Source organism: Tetrao urogallus, assembly GCF_951394365.1.
Source record: "Tetrao urogallus genome assembly, chromosome: 1".
NCBI classification, from domain to species: Eukaryota; Metazoa; Chordata; class Aves; order Galliformes; family Phasianidae; genus Tetrao; species Tetrao urogallus.
In genome coordinates this window covers 56,273,731-56,300,677 of record NC_136813.1, presented here as the reverse complement: position 1 = coordinate 56,300,677, position 26,947 = coordinate 56,273,731, and the positions used below count along the sequence as shown (strand labels likewise).

General features: G+C 38.1%; 1 protein-coding gene across 6 annotated transcripts in view; it reads left to right on the top strand.

Annotated features, from left to right (window-relative positions):
• Positions 1-18,897, top strand: part of ARHGEF7 (Rho guanine nucleotide exchange factor 7) — a gene marked incomplete at both ends in the record, with an annotated part of 105,141 nt that extends 86,244 nt beyond the window's left edge. For 3 of the 6 annotated variants that reach the window (XM_079537127.1, XM_079537128.1, XM_079537126.1), the window contains 3 exons: positions 1,388-1,481; positions 3,824-3,913; positions 7,116-7,330. In XM_079537127.1, coding sequence (XP_079393253.1) covers positions 1,388-1,481; positions 3,824-3,913; positions 7,116-7,330 — 399 coding nt within the window. Of the gene's footprint in view, positions 1-1,387; positions 1,482-3,823; positions 3,914-7,115; positions 7,331-15,576; positions 15,677-16,265; positions 16,321-18,774 lie in introns of those variants that run through there. The other 3 variants (XM_079537125.1, XM_079537129.1, XM_079537124.1) reach the window with 2 other exon arrangements.
• Positions 18,898-26,947: the final 8,050 nt, after the last annotated feature.

Here is a 26,947-nt window from a genome sequence, read left to right as displayed (position 1 = left end):
GTCTTTCCATTACACTGTGTGTGGCTTTGTAAATACTGAGAAACTATTAGATTTATGTATGAAGGTCTGCTTGTAAGAAGGAGAATACTGAATGTTGTCTGTCATGGTGATATCTTCAGGTTTAGTATTTTTCTGTAATACATTCTTATAATTCTAATTTAGTACAAAGCAACAGGACCCAAAAAGAGTAGTAAACTTGGAATCATAGAATCACAAAATGGTTTGGGTTGGAAGGGACCTTAAAAGTCATTTAGTTATAAACCCCTGCCATGGGCAAGGACACCTTCTACTGGATCATGCTGCCTAAAGTTATGCTTGTGAACATTTTTTGTCTTCAACCATATGATGCTAAGAGAACAATGTTATTTTGAAGGCATGTGAATTTGCAGTTTAAACACAACCTAGTGCAGTGTGGTTGTTTTTTTTTGTTTGTTTGTTTGTGCTGGGTGTGCATTTGTGACAGTTTTGACTTTCTTTTTTCCTCGCTTTGTACATCCGCTATGCAGCAGGGTGTAAGTGATAGGTGGCCTTCAATTAAGCGGTTAGTATTTGGGCTTGGTTGCTACAAGAAGTTCTCCAGTTTAGCTCTACTACATATTCATCTCTTTGTAAGTTAAATTGTTTTCGTGTCTTTTATGTACAGCACTGCATTCTCCAATATGGTTAAGTTTTACTCATGTGTTTAAACACTCAGGTGTTTAACCTATGACAGCATTCAGTTTATCTTCATCATCTCCAGTTTGTCCTGCCCATTCACCTTTCTACCCTCTATTTCTGTACTTTTATAGAGGATGGCTCATGCCTGTAAGGTAAGGGGTAGATGAGAATATTCCTTTTTGTTCCTGTAAAATTAGCAGTTTCTCAAAGTTAGCATTGTTTCTCTAAATCAGCATGACTATATTTAGAGCAGAAATGCTCTTTGTAGCTGTATTTCTTTTGCTGTAGGTCTGTTCTGATAAAGCTCCAAACATTCAGAAATGCTGACTTTAAAAAACATAAGTATACTATCTCCCAAGCTTCCTTTTTTGGTTCTTTTTTAACCTGCTTCTAAGTAGACAAATTAAATGGGTTGTTTCTTCAAATGTTAAGGGAAAAAAGTGCATATATATGCTTTTGTGCTTCTTTTGCTCCAGTTCCCAAACAGCCTGCATGCTTTTGCTGCAGCTTTTTTGTATATTTCTGTTCACAGAACAGATAAAATACCCAACTTAGTGTATGGTTGGTGGAGGGATAGAAACAAAATGAGCTGGTTCAGGCAAATCTCATGTGCCAAAGAATAATAATAAACTGAATTATGGCACCATGTGTCTTAGAAACTAACCTTTGAAATATTTTAGAGAAGCTCTACTCTTTTTTTTTTTTTTTTTTTTTTATTCTCCCCACACAGGATCTAAGTAAGAGCCCTAAAACCATGAAAAAGCTGCTTCCCAAACGCAAGCCAGAACGGAAGCCATCAGATGAAGAATTTGCACTGAGAAAAAGTAAGAGACTTGAACAAATATCTGCATAATACAAAGACTGGAATTAACATCAGTTTAATATCTTTACAAGTTAGATGTACAGTCTAAATAGTCTGGTTTCCTCTCCCCTGGCAGGGGAAAGAGGGTAGGTATCTACAGAGGACTGTTTCATTTATTCACCTTAGGCACTTATGTCACACTGGCATAAGCAGCTTTGTAGAGTCATGCAGTTGACTACAGAATACAGGAACGTATCCAAGGCTAGGTGGGAGGCATCCTGCTTTTCTGTGTTAATGTGTATACGTAGATGAGGAAAAAAAGTGTGGGGAGGAAGGCAGAAATAGCAGGATGATGCACAGAGATTTATTTATTTCTAATGATGAGTCTGTCAGCAGCACTTGTAATGTGTTGCTTTTTCTATTTAGCAATTAAATAGCTTGCAAGTTTAATCTCAGTATGTTTAGAAATTCTTTTTTAACTTCTACCACTTGGATAACGTTATTGCTCCCACCAACAAGTAACTGTTTTCTGGTACCTTTACTTTAGGTGGCACTCATACCCTCTGATCAGATGTGTTCTATGAGGTCCAATCATTGCAGGCTACTATGTGGTCAGATAAAGGTGCTTGGTCCTGAAGCAGACAAGCAGACTAGGTCAGGTGATGTAGGGTGTTGAAGTGCCTTGTAAATTTGTGGGAATGGATGATCCAATTGCTTGTGTCACTAAAAGATAAGGTGTTTAAAATAGCTGATGTTCACACTTGAAGGCCAGAACCTTCTATTCCAACTTCTGCTTTTGTGTCTGCCCTTTGCTCGTGAGCTTCTTAAATCATGTGCCTTGACTGCTGAATACATGAAGTATGTTACTGTTAACATTGTCTCTCCTTCTATCAGACAGCATTTCAGGGTTTCGTTAGTTTTCATCTTGTTACTGGCATAAGGAAGAAAATTAGATTTAACTACAAAATGATAGTAAATTGGTTGTCTATTGTCCAGCATTATACAATGCATTCCATTCTAGTCATGTCCCTGATACTTGCTACAGTATTTTAGGTCTGCTTTATTGCATTCAGTGTGCAGCATGTGTATAGTCTTTTAGTAAATATGCGGAGTAGTTTCTGTTTGTTCAGAATAGATTAGAAGTATATCTTGGTTATAGAAACCCAAGTTAACTGAGTTTTTAAAGTGAGAGCTGAGGTAGTAACAAGCTCTGATACTCAGCATTACATGGAAACTAAATGTCTCTGTATGGGCTTGGATGGTGTACATGCGTGTGAGTCATGGCCCTCATTTACTTCATGAATCTCTGGGTATGTTTTTCTTTCATGATAAAGTTTATTGCTTGAAAGAAGCTTCTAAATATTTGTTTGTCGTCTGGCTCACGCTTCATTTAAACATGATTCCCTTCCATAATTTTTAAAAAATTATTATGAATTGACCAAATAAGAGGCATCCTTATTTAAATCTGTCCAAACTCTTAAAAACCTTTGTAGCTAAGTATGGTTATGGCTCTCTGTAATATGAAAGAGCACTTTTTTCTAGTTCGTTCTTATTCCTCGCTGTAGAAGATAGCACGTGGTGAGTTGCTGTTTTCATCAGCCTAAGCATCAGGCATAAATAGAAGCTTCACCTTTAAAATGAGATTTTTTTTCCCCACCAGTAATTAGAAGTAATGAGTAATTAGAAGCTTAAGTTCTATTGTAGTGCTCCTTCAACCTGTGGAGATCTAAGAGTTTTCCATTGAAGGATTTCTACCAAAACTAAAGCTTTCTGATAGATAGGTTTGTGTTTTATAGCAGACAAATGAAAGAAAGGTGTTCCAGCTGAGTGCCCTCTCAGTACTGATTTCAGAAGTGAAATATTTGTTTTGCTGTGGTAATGATATGGTGCTGCTTTGTAACTGCAACACAAAATTCAGTTATTTTTCTTTCCTTGAAAGAAAGGGAACTTGCACTTTGGAATGCCTGCATCTCTTGAACTATGGGTAAACCATACCTAGTCAAGATACTTTAGCAGTTAGTTTTTCAGGCAATCCTGACAAAATATTGGACAGTTGGCTTTACTGTCACAATAATAAATTACAAAAAACAAACCTGTATGCTCTGGTTCACAGATGATACTATTACATCGTGATGTTTAAAGCATTATATTTTTTATAGCAATTTCTCTTTCCGTTGTTACTTTCAGTCATTGAAGCTTGATTTTTGAAATGATTAAGAATTCTAAAGGCTTGATTAGACTAAACTTTGGTCTCAATTCAAATATGTAGAATTTAGCTTTAAACAAACATTGTTTACAAAGGCCTGTCTGTAGTAAGAAACACATGCCCATATTTAAAATGTTGTTGTTTTCCATTGTTTCTAGGTACAGCTGCTTTAGAAGAAGATGCTCAAATTCTTAAAGTCATTGAAGCATATTGCACAAGTGCCAAAACACGTCAAACACTAAACTCAAGTAAGTTAGAAAATACCGGTACGACTCAGTAAGCCACGTATCAGGTTGTTTTAAAAAAAGATAAGTGTAGTGTAAGCGGTCTCAGAACTTTATAAACAGCGAGCTGGACCTGAAATAAGTTAATAATCTGATTTTGGCTTAGTAATAGTGCTTGAGCGATTATGTATTTGGAAGCCAAGGTTCATATTTATATAGGTCTTACAATGCTTATTTAAAATAAATTACAAGTGGCTACCTGGATTTAAAATTGCCAATGAATCAGAGGTTTTGAGGTGTCTTGCTAGAATATGACGGCTGTCCAATGTGGTTTTTGGTAAATTTCAAGAAGTTGTTGGTAAGTATTGAGGAACGAAGAATAAGTCGCACTTGTGGAGAAGTGTTCTTCTGTCTAATTTGGTTCAACAGTTTTCTTTTACGGAAAAGTAACGTGAACCTGTACAAAGTTTTTTTATTGCCAGCCATTGTTTTTAGTATTAATTACAAACTTTAATCCTATGTCGTAACTTCAGGAGAAACTGTTCTGAGATCTTTCTGTTGCTTAAAGCCATTTATAGTTTCTCAGATCAATATCTAGCGTATTGAAAACTTGTAACGTGCCTCTGGGGTCCTCCTTCATTTAATCCAAATCAAGGTTGCCATGTGGAGTTCCTCTGTGTTGTAAGTAAAATGTTGCTCAAAGCAGGGGGAGTCCATCAGCATGTGTTCTGCTTACACAAGAAAGGAGAAAATGCTGTTAGGTTTGTTCCAGTTTGCACTGTTTTCACACTGATGATTAAGGATTTAATTGGTGTCCTTGAAATGCTGTATAATGATGCTGGAGTACCTGGCTGTTTTTGCTATTGTCAGGAGTTAGAAGGATAGATATTAGGAATAACTCCTAGTCTATTGTTTAAATTAGTATTAAACACTGTTACTGCTAGCCACAGGTCTCTGTGTCCATGTCCAAGCAGAAGCACTTTCTACAGACAGGTGAGAAGTCTCAGAGTGCAGTTGCAGGCCTAGATCACATATTTACATAATACATGTTCACTTATTGTTATCACCTTGAAAAATGCAAAATTTTGTATTTGTGTGTACTTCAAAAATGGGAATATAACCCTTGTATTAGGCTTTTAAAGCATTTGAAGTAACAGCTAAAACCTTCATTTTAATTTTTTGATCTCAACGAACTGTAGATCTCCAAGGTGATAATGACGAGTTTGACAAATTGGCTACTATAACACTATTTTTTATTAATGTTTGACCAGTTTTCTGGCTCTGCAGTCATTACTGTAGTGTGTTGAATTGGATAAAAGGAAACTAATGTGTTCAAAATTCTGGAGATACGCTGTTGTTCCAACAAAATTAATTGAGACGTTGCTGTTAACTGTATTGGATTTGTTGATTATATTCAAGGATACTGTGATAAGAAGTGGTTGGGGAAACATTTGCACTTGCACAGTTGTGCGTGCAGGCATCTAATGGATATGATATTTTGCTTGCTGTTTTCTTTCCTTTCTATGTATATTTAAGAAATATACATGGTGCAGTTAGGTATCATTGCATACATCAGAAGTCAGCAGCTTTTATTTGCTCATAATTGCAGCGAGAAACAAGAGTTTTGCTGCTTTGTTTGGAAAGAGTAATGTTGCCATCTAAGACATCAAGTTTCTGAAGATCCCTTTGTAGATGGGAATTGAAAATTGGGGGAAAAATGATGCTGGGATTCTTTCTGTGGAAGCATTGGTCAGTGTAGAAAAACAGAATGAAAGAATTGCCCATCAGTGAAATATTCCACTTTTACATATCAGTGGCTTACCTCTGTTAGTTCTCTACCTGGCCCTCCCATCACTGATTTGGTATTTCTATTAGCTGCATCTTAATGCAAAGCCCCAGAGGTGCTGCCCTAGGCAATGCCAGCTTTGTGTTGCTTTGGCACCAGTGCACGTTGGATGGGAGTTTTCTTTTTGAAGGTGGGGAGGATGTAGGGATTAGTTATATATGCAAATAAAATAACCGTCAGTTTCCTCTGTTGCTTATATTCTGTGTTTACTTCACATTTCTATTCCAAATGAAGGCTTAAATCTTTTGTAGTGTCATGCAGATTTGGGCTTGTAACATGGCCACTTACATAGTTTCAGTTTTCAGATACTGCCAGGCTTTTTTTTATTTAAAAAACAAAACAAAACAAAACAACCAGAACAAAATAGCAACACAGCAACAAAAAAAATCAAAAAAGGCAAATAGGTGAGAGAAAGTGTCTTTAATCATCTTTATCAACTATTCTAAGCGTTTAAAGTATCTAAATACAAAGACAGATTCAGATAGAGGCCAGTTAGAAGAGGTGTGTGAGGGTATGTGAGGCACCAGACTGTATTGCTGTTAGTCTCTTGGCCTTGTTTTTCTGTCAATCCAATTTCTACTTGGTTAAACAAATGACAGGGTTACAGGCACAAAGAAGCTTCAGCTTGGCAATCCCTTTGAGTGGGTATGAGATGGTGCTGCACATGTAGAAAGTTTGGCAGCTCTGCTCTGCATGAGAACCTTGCTTTTTTTCCCCCTGCATTTTCCTCTTTGTAATAGTGACACAAGCACTTATGTGGCTGTATTGTGAGCTGGTGGGAAATTGTCTACCTGAAAAATAAAAATGAAGGGTTAATTACCATTTGAAGCTGTTCCCTGACCTGGCTCACCAAGCAGCTGTACAAATGGCTGTGTCATTGCAAGGGAGGGAAAGGATGAAGGTATGGATGTGTAATGGGGAAGGGGCTATTGCTTTTCACATTAGCACTGGGTCATGCTGGCTTGCTGTGTTTATTGCTCTGTCCCAAATCAGATTGCCCCCAGACCAGAACTAATTCTTTGCTTGAAAAGAACTGATCTCCTTCATCCAAAAAAAATCTACCCTCAAACAAGATTTTGGTTACTTAAAATTCTCAACTGAGACTGCTTGTAAGCTTAAAAAACGCTTCAAAAATTTTATTGTAACAGTTCAAAAACTATTACAGTGAGTGTAATTTATACCTGAACCCCAAACAAAAAAGAAAATGAAAACAAGAAAAAGCTTTGGTGCCTTTTTAACAATATTTTCTCTTTTCCTTCTCTTCCCATCACCTTTTGCTTTTATTTCATGTGTTTGGTTGTGGCTATTCCTTACGTTCTCCTCCTCATCCCACCTCTGCCTATCCACATCCACCATTTCATTTCACCTATACATCCTTAGCATGGCAAGGCACTGACCTGATGCATAATCACGTCTTGGCTGATGATGACCAATCAAGTCTAGACTCCTTGGGTCGTCGCAGTAGTCTTTCTCGTTTGGAGCCTTCAGACCTCTCAGAAGACTCTGACTATGACAGTATATGGACAGCCCATAGTTACAGAATGGGGTCTACATCTCGTAAGAGCTGTTGCTCATATATCTCTCACCAGAACTAATGCACTTCTGAGCTTTTTCTTAACAAATGCTTGTTGTATCACAGCCTGCTTTTCTTAGATGTTTTCTTGCTGTTCCTTGTCTCTTTAATGTGATATTTTAACAACTTCTGAGGGAGCTTCTGAAACTTCAGTTATACCTGGTGGAAGGCTCTATTGCCAATGCACATACAAATAAGTCGTTCTAAAAAGTGTATATCCTGCCAAGGATGATATTTCTTGAGAGTTTTTTAAGTGACAGATATTAATTTGTAGCTCTGAATGGTCTTTACTTCTGGTTTTGGTCAGTGTAGCAACAAGTCCTTTTTTCTTTTTTTTTTTTCTCCTTTTGAATACAGCACATTTTTGTATTTTGTACTGAAACCATACTGGCTTATGAGCTGAATGCCAGCAATATGGAAATACTTCAGTGATAGCTGTTGAATTTTCTACATATTGTTAACAAAACATGGAGCTGGTAGTAAGAAAAATACGGTTTAAAATTAACAGTACAAGAGCTATGAAATCATTCAGATTCACATATCTGGCCCATTTGTTTGGAAAAGCGTTTGCTAATCCATGAGAACTTGTTTTTATACTGCTGTCTCTTTGTCGTTGCTTAGACGTCTATATGAAGGATTGCACTGCTCTCCCTCTCACCCTCAATCTGGCGCTTGTCATGAAAACCCAGCAGTCCATGCTCATTACATGCAGTGTTTTGATAATCTCATATTACCCGTGGTCATATTGTCACTTTACTGTATGCAGTAGTGTGGCAGAAAACAGGGTTTAGATGTTTACTTGCCTGTTAAAATACACAGCTTTCAAATGACCATTCTGCCTGAAAAGACGAGATGAAAATCGTTCCTCAGCTGAAAGCTCAAGTGTTCAGCACCTGAAACTCTAGGTACAACTGCAATCAAACTGGCTTGTACAAAGTTCTTGAAAACAGAATGCTTGGCTTTTGGTTTTACTGTTTGGAGCATGTCTGTGACAGATTTTGTGTCTTGTAACTTTTCTCACGAGCAGGTTTGTTTTCAGCAACAGCTCTTCACCTACAATCATGTTGGCTTTTCAGAGAACTGTAACACCTTATACACAGCTGGTGGTCTTGAACCTGTACCTGGGGCATGGCTGGGGTGAAGTGTGTGTTCTGTCTTGTGGATGATGCAATTGGGATTGAAACAAAAATAAAGTGCTTTTCAAATCTTCTTTAGCATTAGAGAAAAGCAGATGATAAAAGGACAGAAGTAGTTCTCATTTTCATCAGGATCTCTGAATGCAATTCCTCTATTCCTTTAAGTGTTATCCAGCGTACAGCTATTACTCTGAGCAAATTCAGAGTAGTTATGATGCTGTTAATTGCTGCTTATTAATTGCTGCCTGGGGATTTGATCTCTCCATTTAAAAGTTTACAAGTAATTAATACCATCGTGCAGGTTACATGATCAGAAAGTTGGTAATTGCTAGATATGAATGATTACACGAGGTTATCGACATGGAGAAGCTATTTCAAAACAATATTTGTAGATTTGCATTTCATCTTGCATTATTTGATCACTTCCTTTATCTTTTATCACTATTGCTTGTATTTGAAGGCTTGACTAACAAAAGCAGTAATGCTTACTAAACAGAATTTTTAGGGGCACATCTTACTAGCAGTCATATATTAACTGAATGGCCAGGAACTTGTGTATGTTGAACTTTTTCCTAAGAGGAGGAGTGTTGCTTAGAGTAATGAAAAACGTGTGTGTGCTCCATACCATTCCACAGTGCACCTGTAAGCCACTTCACTTCCCTTTTTCCTTTGAGTTTTTGTTCTACATATATGGAAAGTTTGGATTGCTTTTTTTTTTTAACCCTGTTAAGCTGTGGTGTTCCAGTTAAGTAATGTTTTCTGCATTAGATCAATGATAATTCTTTTATGTCTGTTTCATGTTACAGTGTAAAATAAGTTGGAAATACAGTTGCTGCACTTGAATTTCCATATCATGCAGAATGTTTTGTTGTCAAGATTTGAAGATTTTATTGACATTCTATGCACCAAAGCTTTGACGGTTTACCACCATTAATTATTGTAGCACTTAAGTCATTAACTTTAGTTAAAGTTCATAATTACGATCTCTAACTTTATTACGTTCAAATCATGCAGTGTTACAGACCACTAACTGTTGTGAATTGATCAGAAGTATTACTGCAACATTCTTAAAAAAACAAACAAACAAAAAAAGCAAAGTGGAAATGGTGGTATTCAGTCCAAAGGTTCAGTGTTTCTATTTTTGTGGAACTTTAGTCATGGTAATAATAGTACCTTCTGTTTATGCAATTCTGTAAAATATATGTGTACAGTTACAAATATACTGGAAGGATGGAGAATCTGAGTTAGAAGGTAGGTTCAAGCCATTGTCAGCCCCTCTTCACATGGCTTACACAGTGTTCCCATGAATTGGTATTTGCTATAAATTGAAGCCAACGAGTATTAATAGCGTGTTTTGCATAATCTTGCCAAAACACAGTAATGTGTATATAGTGACGTAAAACATAGAAAAATTAATATATATTGTGCACTTCATTTGTGAATGGGAGAAGCCATTTTCAGTAGGTAACTGCCTTTTGAAAATACAAAATGGATGTATATCTGAATGTTGCATTGTACTGTACAGTATGCATATTGTTTGTGGTTGCATATATCAATTAAGTGTTTTGTTTTATATAAAAAAGGACATCTGTTATGTACAGTTGAAATAAATTTTGCATTTGCTAGACTGTGACTTTAATATTTAATTATTACACAGGGGGAAAGTACAGCGTAACTGGTAACTTAACACTTGACTCCCTTTTCTCCCAGTACCTCCTTTCTTCCCTCCCTTCTCCATAGAGGAATCAAATGCTGAAGTGAAAAAGCTTTTTTGAGTTGCGTATAATCTTTGTTTAATGTAATTGGCAACTGCAGGAAATTCCGTATAATGTGCAGTACGCGTCTTGGTGTTTATTTTCTAATAACTGTTCAGAAATTTTGTCAGTCGTAGAACGCTTTTGTAGTCTCCCTCCCTCCTTAATTATCTTTTTTCATTTTCTGAATTGGTATATTTTCAATAAAAGCACAGTTGAATAATTGGAACAATTTCAAATGTGCTACTGCAGAACCTGTTACCAGAGATACAGTTTATGAATATATTGATTTGTACAATGTTTCTACAACTTTATTCATTTCCAGGATTTAATATCGTACATTTTTCTCTTAAAGCAAGTCATCTTGTTTCTATTTTTAAAAAAAAGCCATATTTGAGTGTTTTAAAGCAAAATAATCATTTAGTATATGTACTAATAGAACAAAATGGTTCTATCAAATGAACAAAACACAAAATCTAGTTCTGTTGAAAGGTCTTTTTTTTTTTTTTTTTTTTGCTATGACTTAAATTTAGGTTTAGCCCTCTGGTTGCATTTTTATTCGTATTGTTTAGTGAAAATGTAGTAAAGGTTGTGGGATAACTCTTTAAAATTATTGTCTTTGAAAAATTTGCCACTTCAAATAATGTGCCTGTCTTTCAAACTCTTCATTCTGTTCTGAAGTGACTAAAGTTTGGATGTGGAGTTGTATGTTTATTTAAGTCTAATTATTTTCTTTTTATTCATCAAAATGTTTTGCTGTAAGCTGCCTAGATCTGTCATTTGAGTCTTGTGGGTTCTTTCCTAGTTGTGAATTGCTGCTAGTAAAAAAAAAAACAAAAACAAACAAACAAACACCATTTTTGTGCTAGACTTTTTTGCTACTTGAAGGTTTCACAAAGAAGTTGTGTATTTTTGCACAAGATATTTAAGGGCAGACTCCCTTTTGACTTCTGACAGATCTATAGCGTGAAGGATTGCCTTTCTTTTTCTCTCAATTCTTTTAATGTCAACACACACAGCTTGGAAGCTTTGACAGCAAATGCAGTGAGAAACAGAAGATGAATTTTGCAGGTCTGCTTATCCACTTCAGCATCTTGAATGTAACTAATACAGTGAAAAACTGTGTTCTAAATAAGTAATTCTTATTTTCTGTTAAACATTTCCTTCCACAGGGAAATGATGTGTCTGAATACACTCAGTGGCTAACTTGTCTAAAAATTGTGTATGAACATGCATAGGTTGCTCTGAAAGCAATGCCTCCTGTTAATTTCCATGAAAGCTGTAACAGATACAAAGAGCACAATATTATTATTTGATCGAGCAAATTCTCAGCTACAGAACACTTTTTCAATAACGTCACCATCATTAGCTACTCATTTTTGCCATCAGTGAACAAGAGGCTGTGGGCAATGCATTTAATGGTCTGCATGACTGTCAGGAGCGTGGCTTGTCTTTCATGCTGCTATCACCATTGCTGCAACGCACTGCTCAGTGCCTCAGGGTGCTCACATCCACCATTTGTTGTCCATAAATGTTCAGCGCGTGTCTCTGAATGGCAGTTTTTTTCCTGCAGGGAGGAATTCCTTTGCACACCTTTGCCTCTTACACAGCTCTGTGTCAGGCACCGTGTGTCACATTGCCCATCTGCTGCCATCTGTTGCAGGGCAACAACGTGTAATGGGGTATTGGTGGGAAGGTTCAACCCCTGCTGCTGAACCACCAGCGTCCTCCTCTGACTTTGGGCCAACAAATAAGATAGGAGGCGTTACTCTTGGGGCTGCCCTTGTATTTGTCTTTCAGTGGCAAGTCAGACTTCTGTCTCTGAAACTTGAAATAATTTAGATCTATGTAGCTTATGTAGAGAGCTTAGTAAAGTCGGTAGAAAACAGCTATACGTCTGTAAATACTATTTCTAATTTTTGGCCTTTTATTGTGCATTATTCACCCCCTTTCCTAATCATATTAAGGATATGAAAAAAGTATAAAATTGCAATTCTTTGAAGTTGTGCAGTAAAAACTCGATGGTCTGAAATTCTCAGGGTTTTGTTTGTTTGTTTGTTTTTTAAGTGAACTACCATCACTGCGAATCTAACTTTAAGCCAGAAAGTAGAGCCTCATAATCTCTGGGAAGAAGGCAAGCTCATAGCATCACTGTGAATGTAAAGTACCCGGGTTGTGCCTTCTGCTCAGAACGGCTAAGTGAAAGAAAGAGCTCTGTTCTCTGACTTATGAGGGGAGCAAGCTTTGAAATGAGGCCTGAATTTAACAGCATAAAGAATGGGAAATGAATACCCGCCTTCATCTTGTTATTGGCTTAATGGGTTCATTTTTTTTTTTTTTTTTTTTTTTTTTTTTTTTTTTTTTTAGACATGCTGAGAACTGCTTGCTACTGACAGGCCTGCTCTGTGTGTCACGTGTGTGTGTTGCAAAGGCCTCAAGGCCTGGTGGGCTGTATTACTGTTTGCTTGGTTCTATTGGCTTAGCAAACTCAATCTCCAATTTAGGGTGCAGTATTGGTAAGAAGCACGGTAACCCTTTGTTTACCACTCTAGGGCTGGGAAATACTAAAGCTGAACCTTTACTTTCTTGCTGGCATCTAAGTGAAGGTTGAATGGCAGTGGTTTCTTATTTTGCCTTTGTCTTAATTATGAAGCACTCAATATGGGATGTCTCATTCTTCCAAGATTCTGGATTTATGAGTTTCCCTACTGAAAAGTAGACTGGCAGCTTCCTCAGCTTTTATATTTCTCTGATCATGAAGCAGTCATTTGAGTTTGCTGCACATCCCTCTTTCTCCCTTCATTTAACACCTCCACCAAAAAGTAAAACAAAACTAAACCTCTCTAGTAAAGCTTGAGATTTTTTTTTTCCACTATAGTTATTTCTAACCTAGGACTTCTGGTTGAATCATCTCAGGAGATTTAGGAGCAGAATTTTTGGTGGTCAGTTGAACCTTCTCTTTTTGCCTGTTTGGCTTGGACTAGGGATTCTTGTGTGCTCAGTATCTAGGATTACTTAAGTTGTGACAACTTCCTGACCTGTCCTCTTAGTACAGCTCTGTGCACAGCCTGCAATGTACTTGAATGCAGCTCCCTCTTCAAGTCCTAAAGCTGTAGCTTGTAATCCTTTCTGAAGAGAAATAGTTACACGGAGTCCCTGAGAAGCTGGTGGAGGCCGAAGGATTAGTATGTGGTATATTGCTGAATACTAGTTACCAAGTAATGCTCTGTTTGAAGTTCATTTGAGATGCAGAAAAGAAATAAGGGCTTTAGGCATAAACGTTACAAAAAAAGCAGGACGATTACATAGCTTCATTTTGCTTTTTGAACTTAACACCTCAAATGGGACCTGACACATCAAACCTGACACTTCTGTGCACGTACTCAGTTGATAACAAGATCCTCCTTTGTTGCAGGATACATGACCTATGTGTTTGTGCCTTTGATAGTTAGCAAGTGCATACGGGGTTTAAAAAGCAACTTTCTGTTTACATGAGAGCAGTGAAGGTGAGGGTCACACTTGTAATGTCCTGAATTCTGCAGTAGTTGATATTCTGTGGCACAGGAAAGCCAGTGTTCGCATGAGCAGTTTACCTTGTGTAACTGTATGTGTATGTGTATTGTGGGTCTCATTGTGTGTATAATGTTGGTGACCGTTTTATTTTCATGAAGCAGTGTATTCTGTCTCAGTAGTATTGTTTATTGTACATGGATGAGGATATGCCAGTGTAGACTTTTACATGCATGTGTGTATATAACTGTATTGGATTATAAGGATTGATACAGAGACTCTGCATTTAGTAGTAGCTGGTGCCAACTAACGTCCTGAAGTAACATTTCATTAAATGCAAAATGTTACGTCTCGGTCAAATGAAGCAAAGAGGTAACCAATCAATTAAAATAAACATAAGGTGACTTTTTTGCAGCTAAAGATTGATAGTGCAAACAAATATCCATGAGCCTGATTTGCTGTGCTTGTTTTGTAGATTGCTCCTTCCCTGCAAAATGAGGGAGGTTATTAATTCCTAAGTTTTTGTTCACTTCGCAAGATCAAGAACTTATGGCTTTCAAGGACGAGATTCTGTTCTCAGATGCTCAGTTGTTTTTATTCCATGAAGTTTGACCATCATGTATTGATATGTTTGATCTTTACTTTCAGGTTAAGGAAACTACTTTCTACGTTACAGATGTTTAAACAGTCTAATGGGCTTAATGTGTGCTGCAAAATGTTCTCTATATGTTCTCTACAAACTCATTGTTTAGAACACAAGACTGCAGCTGTTAGAAAGTCAGGATTTTCCAGTGAGCTTGAATTTCTTTAACTTGGTGTGCTGAGGTCAGATGTTTTGTCATGAATTTTGAAAGAGAAACACTGTTATCACAAAACAGCTGTTCAGAGGGGGCTGTCTCCTGGAGGCATGTAACTCTGCCGTACCTGTTGAGCTGTGCAAACAGTGCTGGAATGGAGATATTCTTCATTAGTAAAAACTCATTACAGTAAATAGGTAGGCAAGCATACGTCGTTAATACTTGTATATTAGTCAAAATATGCAAGAATTTTAATGTCTTATCTGTGGTATTTGAATTCTAGACAAATGTTTAGGCAGCAGTTTACAGCCCATCTTTAAAAAATTTGTTGCAGTCTAAACAGTGTTTTTAGAGTACATACTTTATGAATGGATGCATAGCAGTTGGATTCTTCTATTATGAGCTACACCGTTAGAATTTGTATGAATTATCTTAATGTTAAAAACTGTAACGATTATAGAAAGTATTCTGAAGATGTTGGAAGGTTTTGACTGTTCGTTAAGCCGTTAAGTATTTCTGAAAGCTTATTTTAAAATATGGTGGCTGTATTACATTTATGTGACTAAAAGATTGTCTTAAAGCATATGTGCATGTTTGTGTCTATGCACATATGCAGTTGTGGTGTTTGTGGTGTTCTGGGGAAAATGTTTTTAACTTCTCTGTCATTGTACCATTTTGGATTTGTATCAGTGTGAGATCAGAATCTGTCCTTGAGGCTTAAATTGCTACTTCTTAATCGTAATTACCTTTCTCTGACTCAGCTATGGTGAATTTGTATAGATCTTGCTGATAGTTGACCAGTGCCCTATTCATTGAACCGTGTAGCATCCCCATCAATAATGCAGAGGAGTTATCATCACCAGGATGGAAATGTTAGACTATAGTTTTTAATTGTAAGGCTGTGGTTTCGAATATAAAAACATCAGTAATCTGTGTGTATGAAGGGAAGGGGTGGAATTGAAAGTGATATACCTTGGTCATGCGGGTGTATTGTGCAGTGAATGAAATAATGATTAAAATTCCCCAGTGCTGCTTGCTAGGTTCTCATTTTGTAATCTATTTTTACAACAGGTTCCCGCAAAGAATCAGCTCCTCAAGTCCTGCTTCCAGAAGAAGAGAAAATCATTGTAGAAGAAACTAAAAGTAATGGTCAGACTGTTATAGAAGAGAAGTAAGAGAACATTTAATGAATGATAGATTAAAACCGTAAACTTTGCACTTCTCTTCCTCCTCCCATTTCTTACTGCAATGTGCATGGTATATAAATAGAAGGGGATGTAGGTGCTTGGAGTATGCTGCCAGTCCTTGTGAGTGCAGTTGGCCTTCATTTAAATGCTTGTTGCCCAACTTCTCTGCAAATGGTTCTCAGTTTATTCCTTTTATGCCCCGGAATGTTATGCTTCACTTGTAAATAGTTTTTCCAAGTGCTTTAAGATTTCATTATTAAATTGATGTTGTCTTTCTAGTTGGCGTGTGGTGTCATTCTGTTTTCTTTTGTTAAGGTGCATTTTAGAAGTTGAATATCTTCCTGTTAAAGAAAGCTATAATGTAGGAACTACTGTAGGTCAGTATGTGTTTGAGGGGTGTAACCTGTTCAGAGAAGCTGATGGTGGGCCCTTGCTGCTGTTAAAGAATATAAATCAGGATAAGAGAATTTTTAACACAAAGTTGAACAGATTTCACTTAACAGTTTTGTCTAATAGTAGATTTAAACATCATTATGAAAATCATTGTAACAGATGATCTTTTTTTCATTTTAGAAGCCTTGTTGACACAGTATATGCATTAAAGGATGAAGTACAGGAGTTAAGACAGGTTAGTAACTTGCTACATATATAGCAACATGGAGAATGGAAAGATAAGGCTTGTTATTGAAACAAATGCAGGTTGTAAGTTGATTTAGTTTGATAGGAATTAACTTTGATTTTGGACTAAATTCATATCTGAGATTCAATTTTAAAAGTAAGCAACACCAATTTGAGAGATAGCCACCATCTTTTGTGGTTGTCATTAGTAGCCTTTGGGAGGAGCATGATGTATCCTGTGTCTAAGAGGATTTAGTTATGTTTCATTGGTTTTTGGATGCTACAACTTTTGAAATGTTTAAAGCATTAAATTTAGCTCTGGTGTATTGCAAGCAAAATAAGTACGTAGAGACTGAAATTGCATTTGCTCTTGATTTTTAATAATATAATTATTTGGATTTACTTAGGCTTCGATTTACAGTCTTCCAGTAACCTGAACACCTCCTACAAATACTCATTTCAGGAGTTAGAGTCCTGTTCTCTGCCTATCATGTGCCTTTTTTAATGAGGTCTAACCCTAGGGGTAGCTTAGTCTGCTTGTTGGTCATGTGGGAAATTGCAGTATATTACGCTTCAGTTGCTAGTATGGAAGTTGCAGCTGATATTCTAAGCATGTTTTATATATCCAAATGAGTTATTGTAAAAATCTTTTCTTGACAGGACAAAGCCTGTTTAAACCATATTTATATGCTACTTTACATACTCAGTTCTCAAAACTGGTGAAAAAGAATTGAATTAACCCATTCTCCAATGCGTGAATTTGCAAACTGATTTTAACTGAAACCAGATAAAATCTCCTGTGTTAAAGTAAAATGTGTTTGTATTCAAATTACTTCAATTTTTGAGCTCTAAATGTGTATCTGAATTCTTTGCCCATCTGTAAATATGCCCAGTATTTTTAAGGGTGTTATGCCTGTTTCTTGAAACAAGACAGTTGATGTATTTTTGCTGTTTTCAGTCTACATCGAAATATATGTATTCTAGGTTTGATGTGAATTTTGCAGTCTTTTTAGAAATACAGTACAGGTAATATTAATAATTCACTAATATTTCTGTGGCCTGGCTGCTTCTGTACAAAGGGTAGAAGTGCTGCCTCATTGAGGACCTGCTGACGTCTCTGTGATCCTAAGCAAAAAGTCACCCTCTCTTGAACTTCCAGCTTCTTTTTTTTTCCTTTTCAAATACACTTTGTAATCTGGCATCTTCCAAGGCCAAGACTTATTAAAGGCCAACTTTGTTTTCTTGTAGTATCAGGGATGTTAGCTTAGAAGACCATTTTTGGTCTGCTGTTCTGATGTCGCCAGGTGGAGAAGCGGTAAAAATGATCTCTGAGCTGGGAAGGTCTTAAATGACCCCAAAGTTCATGCATAAAAGCTGTCTGGGAGTACATCGTGCACTAGTTGGTGTAGGTCCAAGGGTAAACCACAACATAGGATCCTTCTCATAGTGGTTTCCATCACTTTTCATCACTTTTCATTCACATTTCATCACTTGTTCTTAGTAGTACATTCCTGAATTGGCAACAAGTGAAATTGTCTGTACTTAGAAGAAAAGGTTGAAATTTCTTGAGTTTTTCAAAAATTTGAGGAGGGAATGTAGGCAACTGCTGATCTTGTTCTGTTTCTAGAAATTTCTGTAAATGACAGCTGATGGGAGTCCAGTGGGACCCCTGGATTGCACACCTGCTTGTGTTAAACACCCATAGACCCTTTGTCTTGAGGGCCTTGTCTCATCTTCAGTGGGGTTGCTTCTCCACTGTTGTCAGCATCAGCTTGGCATCTTCTGGATTAACAAATGGAAGAATTGCTGTGGTTCAGTCAGAAACATCCTTACAGTCTTGTTGTTTGTGGTATTTTGGTGCATTAGTGGATATTCTCAGCACTGGTGTTTGGTGAAATTCAGAATCGTCTTAGATTATTGGTATTTGTGTGTGTTAAACTTCGGTCACAGAACACTTCTCAGAGAACATAACAATTTTTGAGGTGGTACTTTCAACTGTTTGCTTACTCACTGAAGGAAGCTAATATGCATTAAGCTTTCAGATGCTTTTCTAAGATTTTAAAGCTAGGTATAATTACAGGAAGTTCTTAGGGGGATACTTATTCTACTGTTGTTGCTCTGTTTCCCTCCTCCACTGACAAGAGACATTCTGCTGCTGTTGGTTAGCTTTGGGCAGAAGAATTCAAGATTACTGGCCATCTGTTACTGGCACTTGCATTATGCAGGACCCTCAGGTCCTTCAAATAAATAGCAAATAGTTCAATCTCTGTTTTTAGTTTTGCTATGTGAAGTAACTGTCACGTGTTAAATTTTATTAAAATTGTACTTGTAAACAGCTAATAACACACTTCTGAATTTGTAATTGACAGTGTGTGTGGTCAGAAAAGATCTTTTCTTGAAACAAAACGAAAAAAAAAAAACCAACCCTCAACCCAAAACTAATAGTTCTGTCTCTGTTAAACAGGATAACAAAAAGATGAAGAAATCATTAGAAGAAGAACAAAGAGCTCGCAAGGACTTGGAGAAGCTTGTTAGAAAAGTTCTAAAGAACATGAATGATCCATCTTGGGATGAAACCAATTTATAACTATTTTTTTTCTTTCTATTGAAAGACCAGTTGTAAAACTGAGCTGGGAAGCCTTCTGACATTAGTCAGTGTTGCATCAAGAGCACTACAAAACAGGATTTAACTGGATCTGGTGATTTCTTGCTATGAACATATAGAAGCAGTCAAGCCATTCACTGAAGCAATCTGTACTCTAGGTGTTGGAGACTGTGGATCCTGAACTCTACTAAACTTAATTTGTTTGCATCTAAATTACCTCATTTTGCAGAAAGTGCAGCATCTGACTAAAAGTCCATGTTTTTCAGTGGCTTTTTAATTAAATATATATATTTTTCTTGTAAATATCTGTAATTTTGAATGCATATGTGGTTGGTATATCAGGGCTGATATGTTGTTTTTTTCCTTCTTGTTCTTACAACGGTCACAAGTGTTAGAAAGGTGGCAGTACTGTCTTAGCTAAGAAGGGTCAGAGTTCTTTGTGGCTAATTATGGATTTGCTCCAAAATGCTCACTCGTCACACGTGCAAATTTAAAAACTTGTTTTTCCTATTGACCAGTGTATTTAATTCCTTTCCTGTTATTTATCTCTGCACATATGTTTGAAGCAGTTTACAATTGCTTAGAAACAGTATTAAACTACAGGAAATTGTTTATTGATGGTGGAAACAAAATTTAACGACACTAATGCCCACGATTTATGTTCATGTACTTTTATTTGGCAGACTAATCTGTTGTGCTTTGGCCACCAGAAGACTGATGTACTTGCCTGCTTTTTGACTGTGATTTTTAGGTGTTTATGTACTACTTTTTTTTTTGTTGTTGTGCTTAAGCATACAGCTGGCTGGTAATTTAATGGATCATACAGTTTGTTAAAGCAAAAAAAAAAAAAAAAAAAAAAAAAATCAATCTAATCCATAATTTTGTGAATAAATTGTTGCTATTTATTTTTTATGGTCACAACAATTAAATTCTAGCTAACTTTTTTTTTTTTTTTTTTTTTTCATAAGGTGCATGGGCCAGGGCAAACTTCACTCAGAGCTTTGTTTTTTTCACCACTGTTTAAGATTTGGGTTGGAATTCCCAAAGTGTGGATGTAATCATTCCTTTCCCACCCTGTTTTCTCAGCGTTCTGCTGGTTTCTGTCCCGCTAGGAGTTAAATGGAAACAATTTGGAAATATGATTTTTTTTCATCGTACTGTAATTCATTTTTTTGCATCACTGACAGATTGGGAGATGCATATCATGAACATACCTGAACATTTTTATTTCCTAGTCTGCTAGGTGCAATTACCACAGTCCTTTTCTTTCTTTAAAGTAGGAGATGCTACATCACCACAAATGCTGAGCTTCATTTGGAGCACTTAAAATACCCATTCAAGCTCATTGTAAGAGTCCCCTTGATTTCAGCAAACTGTGGGTCACACTGTAGGTGGTACAGCTTTCTCAGGAGTTTTTCTTCACTTGACAGCAGATGTGCAGGTATAGTGCAGACCCAAGTTGCACCTTTTGCCATCTTGATTTTCTGCTGCCCATTAATTCTCCTTAAGTGTAAGCAAATGTTTGTGTAAACTGTAATGAATTGATGCCAAAATGGTTAGGGTGGTAAAAATTATCGTGCATATTGTGAATCTAATGAAAAAATGTTCTTAAAGCTGTTCTTTCTAGAAAAAAATGTGAATAGCTTTCTTTTTTTTTAATAGGAGAGAACATTAATGATTACGTTACTGCAGAATTCAGTGAGAATGGGTACTTAATCTGAACTAGTTGTCTGATTTTAAAAGCTGAATAGATTTGTAGTATTTTCATCTGTGTTCCTCTGATTTCTTCCCTTAGTTCTAAAGGAGCAGACTGGGTAAGAAAACTGGAGAATGTCTACAATATCTAGTTAAATACACTCACTGAACTTTAGGGTTTTGGCAGTTCTTGATAGCAAAATCTTTTCCTAGCAAAATCTTAGCAGTTGCACAAAAATGTGTGCTGGCATTTACAATGATCTTCATCCGTAGAAAATAGTCTTGCTAAAAGCTAAGTGATATTAAGCCCTGCAAATTCATGGCTAATTGGCTAAATTTAGGGTCGAGAATGACATAATTAAAATTTTGCTAACACTTTTACTTCTGACATCAAGGCCGTTCTCAGATTGAGTTTTAACTTTCAATTGTGCATATGTGGAAGGACATTCCAGAGGAAGTATAAAAGGAGAACATGAATCTTAGCAGTATTTAGCAAATTTTAACTCAGGAACAACTTGGATCATAACATGACTTTGTTTTACATCGTATTGTAAAGAGTAGCATTGCTGTGTAAATTTGCTGACACGTAGTACCTGTGATTAAGATAATTTCTGACAGTACCCCTATACTGATATCTAATGAACATGCCTTAAACACTGGGATCAAGCAGTTGTTAAATATGACCAGAACTTGGGGGCTGATTTTATTTGAGGTGGATTGGGATGATGAATTTTTACAAAAAAAAAAAAAAAAAAAAAGTAGAAAAAAAAGAAAAAAAAAAAAAAAAAAAAAAGGAAAAAAAAGGTTAAAAAACAAACGAAAAACCAACCAACCCAAACCCACCTAATATTATATGTAGCTCTTGTCCTTAGCTCTAGCACTGAGAGTGAGATTCAGGCTTTTGGGAACCAAGGAATATCTGAACGTTTTTCTTTTACAATTTGTTATACTGTACATAGAGTGTAAATTTCACCATGGACCTTCTGAATTGTTGGAAACTTTATATAAGCATGGATAAAAGGGGCACTGTTTATTTAACCTATTGAAGGGTTGTTTCTTTGCTCTCATCATTTAGGGATGAGGAGATGAAGCCATTTCTTATCCTGTAGATGTGAAGCACTTTCAGTTCTGAACTGTCCAAAATGTAGCATAACATTTCTCTGTACTTATTGATGTATGCGTGTTTGTCTCACCATGTCATGGCATCTTAAAGATTAAACAACTGACTGCCTTTGTATAAACTTTCTTAATGCCAATTATTTAGTGCATTTAGGGTGTCTGTTTACAGTATCTGTGGAGAAGTCAAGTTTAGCTTAGACATCACGATAATATCCTGGTATCGACTACTAAAGTGTTCATGCTACACTGTTGTAATTAAACCATGGTTTTCCCTCTACCTAATGAAGTGTTACATTTAATCTAGCGCGTGGCTTATGAGGTTAAGAAGGAATACCTGTTGGTTTTGTTCTTTTCAAATTACTTTTCATAAGAAATAACTCTGCTGTTTAGTAGCTGGAATACTGTCTTGAAAGGGCCTTTTCATCATCTTTTATACCAGCAAATCAATGCCTTGAAAACAAAACCAAGCGACAGTTGTTGAGAGGGGTGTGAGCCATTTGCTTAAAGAAAGTGTCAGTCTTTCAAAAAGACATTTGAAGGGGTTAATAACTGAGCTTAGATTTGGGAAATAAAACATCTATTTCAGCTCAGTCCAAGGAGGTATTCTTAGAGAATAAAGAGGACTTGAAGTGGAGCATCGCACAACATCTCTTTGAAGAAAATTTTTTTCCTGCTCTTCTCTTGGTTCATCATTGTAGAAGTAGAAAGAAGGTTGTTTGTTTAGTGACAATTTGAAATCCACATTTACTTTCCTTACTGTGTTGTTCCTCCCACCATCCCCTTTTTGTGTGTCTTTTGGGTTGGCCTTACTTTGTTGCCACATCTCCACTCAGTCACTCTTACGTTCCTCATTAGGAGATGGGGGAGAGAGTAAGGTGGAGCAGCTTGATGGGTTGAGATAACGACAGTGGGATGACTTAGCAGTCATTTCAGGCACATCAATTTATTGCCAATTAAAAATAGAGGTGAGTGGTGAGGAAGAACAAACTAAAAACACTTTTACCCAAGCCTTCCCTTCTCAGTCTCAACTTTACTCCTGGCTCTTCTACCTTCCCTCCACTGTCTTTAGTGGTGCAGATTGGGCAGGGAGTTGGGAGTTGCCATCTGTCCATAGCAGTTCCTCCCACACTCCTTTCTCCTCATGCTTTTACTTCAGTTTGGGATCCTCCATTGTCTGCAGCATGGAGGTCTGTCCTGATGTCTTCATGGACTGCAGGGAAGCAGCCCGCTTTGCCATGGTGGTCTTCAGAGCCTGCAGGGCCAATCTCCACTCTGGCATTTGGAGCACCCCTTCCCACCCCTCCTCTGATCTGTATGTTTTGCAGGGTTGTTTTCCTCAGTCTTTTCCTCACTGCTGCACTCTTAAATATCTTCTGCCAGAGGTGCTACCAGCCTGGCTGATGGTCTCATCGTGTCCTGTAGTGGACATTGTGCAGCTGGCCAGAACTGAGCGTATCTGTTCCAGGTGGCCCCTGACCTCTTACACAGATCACCCCTGCAGACCTCGGTGCCACCAACTTGCTGTGTAAACCCAGGTGCTTTTTGTAACACCCAGGAGCGAGCGGGTTCACTGGGATTGGGAAATGTCCCCAGAACCTGTGTGTAGTACACCAAAACTACTGGCGAGTTTGGTAGAGGTAGGTGCACCTTATGGCAGATGTGAGTGGGAAATAGTAGCCTGATAGGAACATATCAGGGGTGTTTGGCACTGTGTGCTTTGATAGCTATGGGAGTATGTCAGCGCTGGCCACCCTTCCTTCAGGCAGCGCTGAACATGGAGCTGAAGATGGTACTGCAGGCTGTGCTGGCAGAAGCCACAGATTGAAAACAGCAGATAGAAGATATGCTGCTGCCAGCACAGCACAAAGTTATTTCTGCTCGCATTGTGATGGGTTTCTGAGGAAAGACTAAAAAGATCTTGGGATGCTTTTCACTACAAATGACTGCAGCTGTGCTAGCATTTCTAATTTAAGGCTATGCCTCCGATCTGCTGCTATTTGTCCAAGGGGTATCTAATTTGTGTCCTGTTGGATCTGCTGCATGAAATAGGCTCAGATATTTAGGTACAGAACCTAGTATAACCCAATTGTTTTCGACTCTTTTGCTCTATCTGATAGAGCAACGGATGGGTAAAGAGGAAGCATGAATCTTCTGTTAATTATAGGAGTGAGAGGCCTAAAATCATTGGAGGATATGTGGCTGAAATGGGAGATGTAGATGAATTGTGTATGTGTTTGCATGGAGTTTGCCTTTAGGAGAAATGCTGAGATGAAATTTGAGATGGATTTGCTCTGCAACGCATGCTCTGTAACTGGGAGAAGGGAGGTGGACTTGCTGTGTTTCACCTGGTGTACTCTGTGCTTCAGCTTTCTCCTGGCATGAACCAAGTATAATCTTGGGATGGTAGTTGAGCCTGGGCTTGGGGCTAAATCAGCCTTCTGAGCTCTTCATTAATTTATGTGGCCGAATTCTTATGCTAGAAGAAAATAAGAGCAAAAGTTCAATGAATTACTGTGAGCAGTGACAATTTTATTGCTATTTAAATAGCAAAAATCGGAGCTGAAACATCCTTATGTTTGAATAGCCAGGGGATGTGGTAGTTCTCTGGTTTATTTTTTCCAATTAATCATTGAGAGCTGATCCCTATAGCTTACCTGACCTGGCTATAAGGCCAGAAGATCAAAAGTGTCAGGTGCTTCCTCACCAGAATTTGTCCATCTGAATGATGGGTTTTACCATAGTGCTTTATCAAACATCTGCAGTGGAACCACCCTTGGTAGCCAGAGGCTAATGGCAGAGCTCCCAGCTGCACCAGCAGCCTGATGGATCTTGTCTGTTCAAACAATCTGCAGAAGGGTTGTACTGAGTTTAACCAGTGCATCAGCAATGGTGTAATGCTAATGACAAGTGAAAACTATGATCAATGTTGGTCTAAAGGATTTCCCAGCTCCCACCCAAAAGGCTGTGCTGCTGTGGGACCTCCGCCTGGAGCGGCGCTGGTATGGAGGAGCAGGTTGTCTGCTGGAGGAAAGGAAACAAAATGGGCATTACCTGAAAGCAGACTTCTCTGACAGGGTCTGTTGCATCTCATTTACTCTGACAGACTCGGTGCAAGACTCCTGTGTCTGGGATACAGTTTTTCAGGGATATCTGGTGCACGCTGTGTGTCCTACCCTGCATCTTGCCCCCTGCATCACAGTGAGGGCTGGAGATGAGCTTTGTCTACAAATGCTGCATGGGAAGAACGTCCTTCAATTTTGAGGGGCTTTGTGTGCTTAGACAACAAGTGGACCTGGGTACCAAGAGGAATTTTTCCTACTTGTGGAAAAGAAGAAGAGAGCAGATGACTAACAGTTACATAATCTAGTGATTAGATTAGTGTGTTGTTATTCTGTGAAAGTAATAAAGAAACGGATTTGGGAATTTTGAGTTACTCTCATCGAAAAGGTTTGGTTTCTGGTTGAATGGAGGACTTTGGGCACAGAAATATTTCATGCACCGTTTTTGGGCTACAAAGCACATTCATCGATGATCAAATTGGAGGGCATCATACCTGAGGAGCTGCCATGGATGGCTGCACAAATCAGCACTGCATAACGTGCCTGCTGCAGGCTGTGATGAGGGAGGCTGTTCTGAAGGAACATCAGGACTAAACTAAAACACTCATCACCATTGTACAAAGCATAGTGGAATCTGCTCCTGGAAACGGTTGTTCTTTTTGCTGTTACTTCGAAGGCAGTGAAGGCTTCCAGCGTAGCAAAAATTGTATTCCAGTTATTTTTGCTCCTGTCAGTTTGTAGCCTATTGAAATTCTATTAGAAACGTCTTTTAAAACGATCCAGATTAGGAAGCAAAGTGAAATCAGATTTTGAAGCAGTGACTGGGGAAACATTCACCTGAAAGGAGCAGCATGCTCTTCTCTCCCCATTCCCAATGGCTTCCTGTTCATCAAGTGTCAGATCTCATCAGCATCTACCATAGGATACTCACAGTGATCAGTTACACCCTTTGCCAGGCAGAGGACAAGCTGCTCAGAAGCATCTGTGCAACAGAAACAACATGGGATGGGAGGAAAGGTTGTTTCTGCCTAAATAGTGATGTGTGCGTGTGAGGCGGGAGTGTCCTGCACAGACCCAAGGTGCTCTGTGTGTGTGTGTGTGTGTGTGTGTGCTGGAAGGATTCCTCTTGGCAATACAAAAAAAAGCAGAGACTTGAACAGAGCGGTTGAACCATGGCATAGCAATGGTCGCCCTTTGTGTTGTGCTCCGCATCAAGGGAATGGCAGTCAGCTGGTTTGTATGCAGTTAAATTAGGTGGCCTCATGCAGAGGGGCACTATGGGGTGCTGTGGGCAAGGAAACTGGGAGCTGTGACACAGGACTGGGCTCTGTGGTAAGAGAAGGACAGTGATAATGCCCTTTTCTTTTTATCCCAATGGGGGAAATGCTGGTACAGTCCTTCAGCATGGCAGCACGTCCCATATGCTTTGTACACTGTGAAGAACGTGAGTGTGAAAACTTGTGCATGATGTGACAGACAGGCTTGGGGATGCTCAGAACCTGAGCTGCTGGAAGGGGTTTGAACCACAGCCGTTGTTTGAGGGAAAGGAACGAAAAGGGCTGAAAATACCAGACAATTCACAAGTATGATCCCAACAGGGGTGGAAGCATTGCATCTTCAGGGCGCTAATCTCCTCCTCCTGCTGTTTTCTGCTGTTTCTGCTCTGAGTTTTGCCTCCCCTGATGATGTCTATGACACTGGAACACCATGCGACTTAGCTGTGGGAAGAAGGTGGGGAATGAGGTCCTGAGCACCTTGGAAGCAACTCAAGCTCTACCCAATGTTTTGGTGTTTTCTCTCATGCAGAAGCATTAGGTTTCTCCTTTACTGCTTCCATTCGTGTCCAGATGGACCTGTGGATTTCCAGAAACTTGCAGATCTAGCGTTGCCAACAGAAAAACAGCAAGGTGTTCTCCATGTGCAAGCTTTTACTTTTAGTTTGTTCATCCTCATAGCATGTTTCCTTCCGGTCAAGTATGTGAACTACATTACATCAGGCAACAGCACAGATGCTAAGCACTTGGTCAGTGTGTTCAGATGAGGATGTCTTCAACCTATCCAACAAGAAAGATTTTCAGGTAGGGTTGAAATGCAGTGACAAATCTTACTCTGCTCATACACCCATTTTGCTGTATTTGCAATATCTATAACGGCTCCAT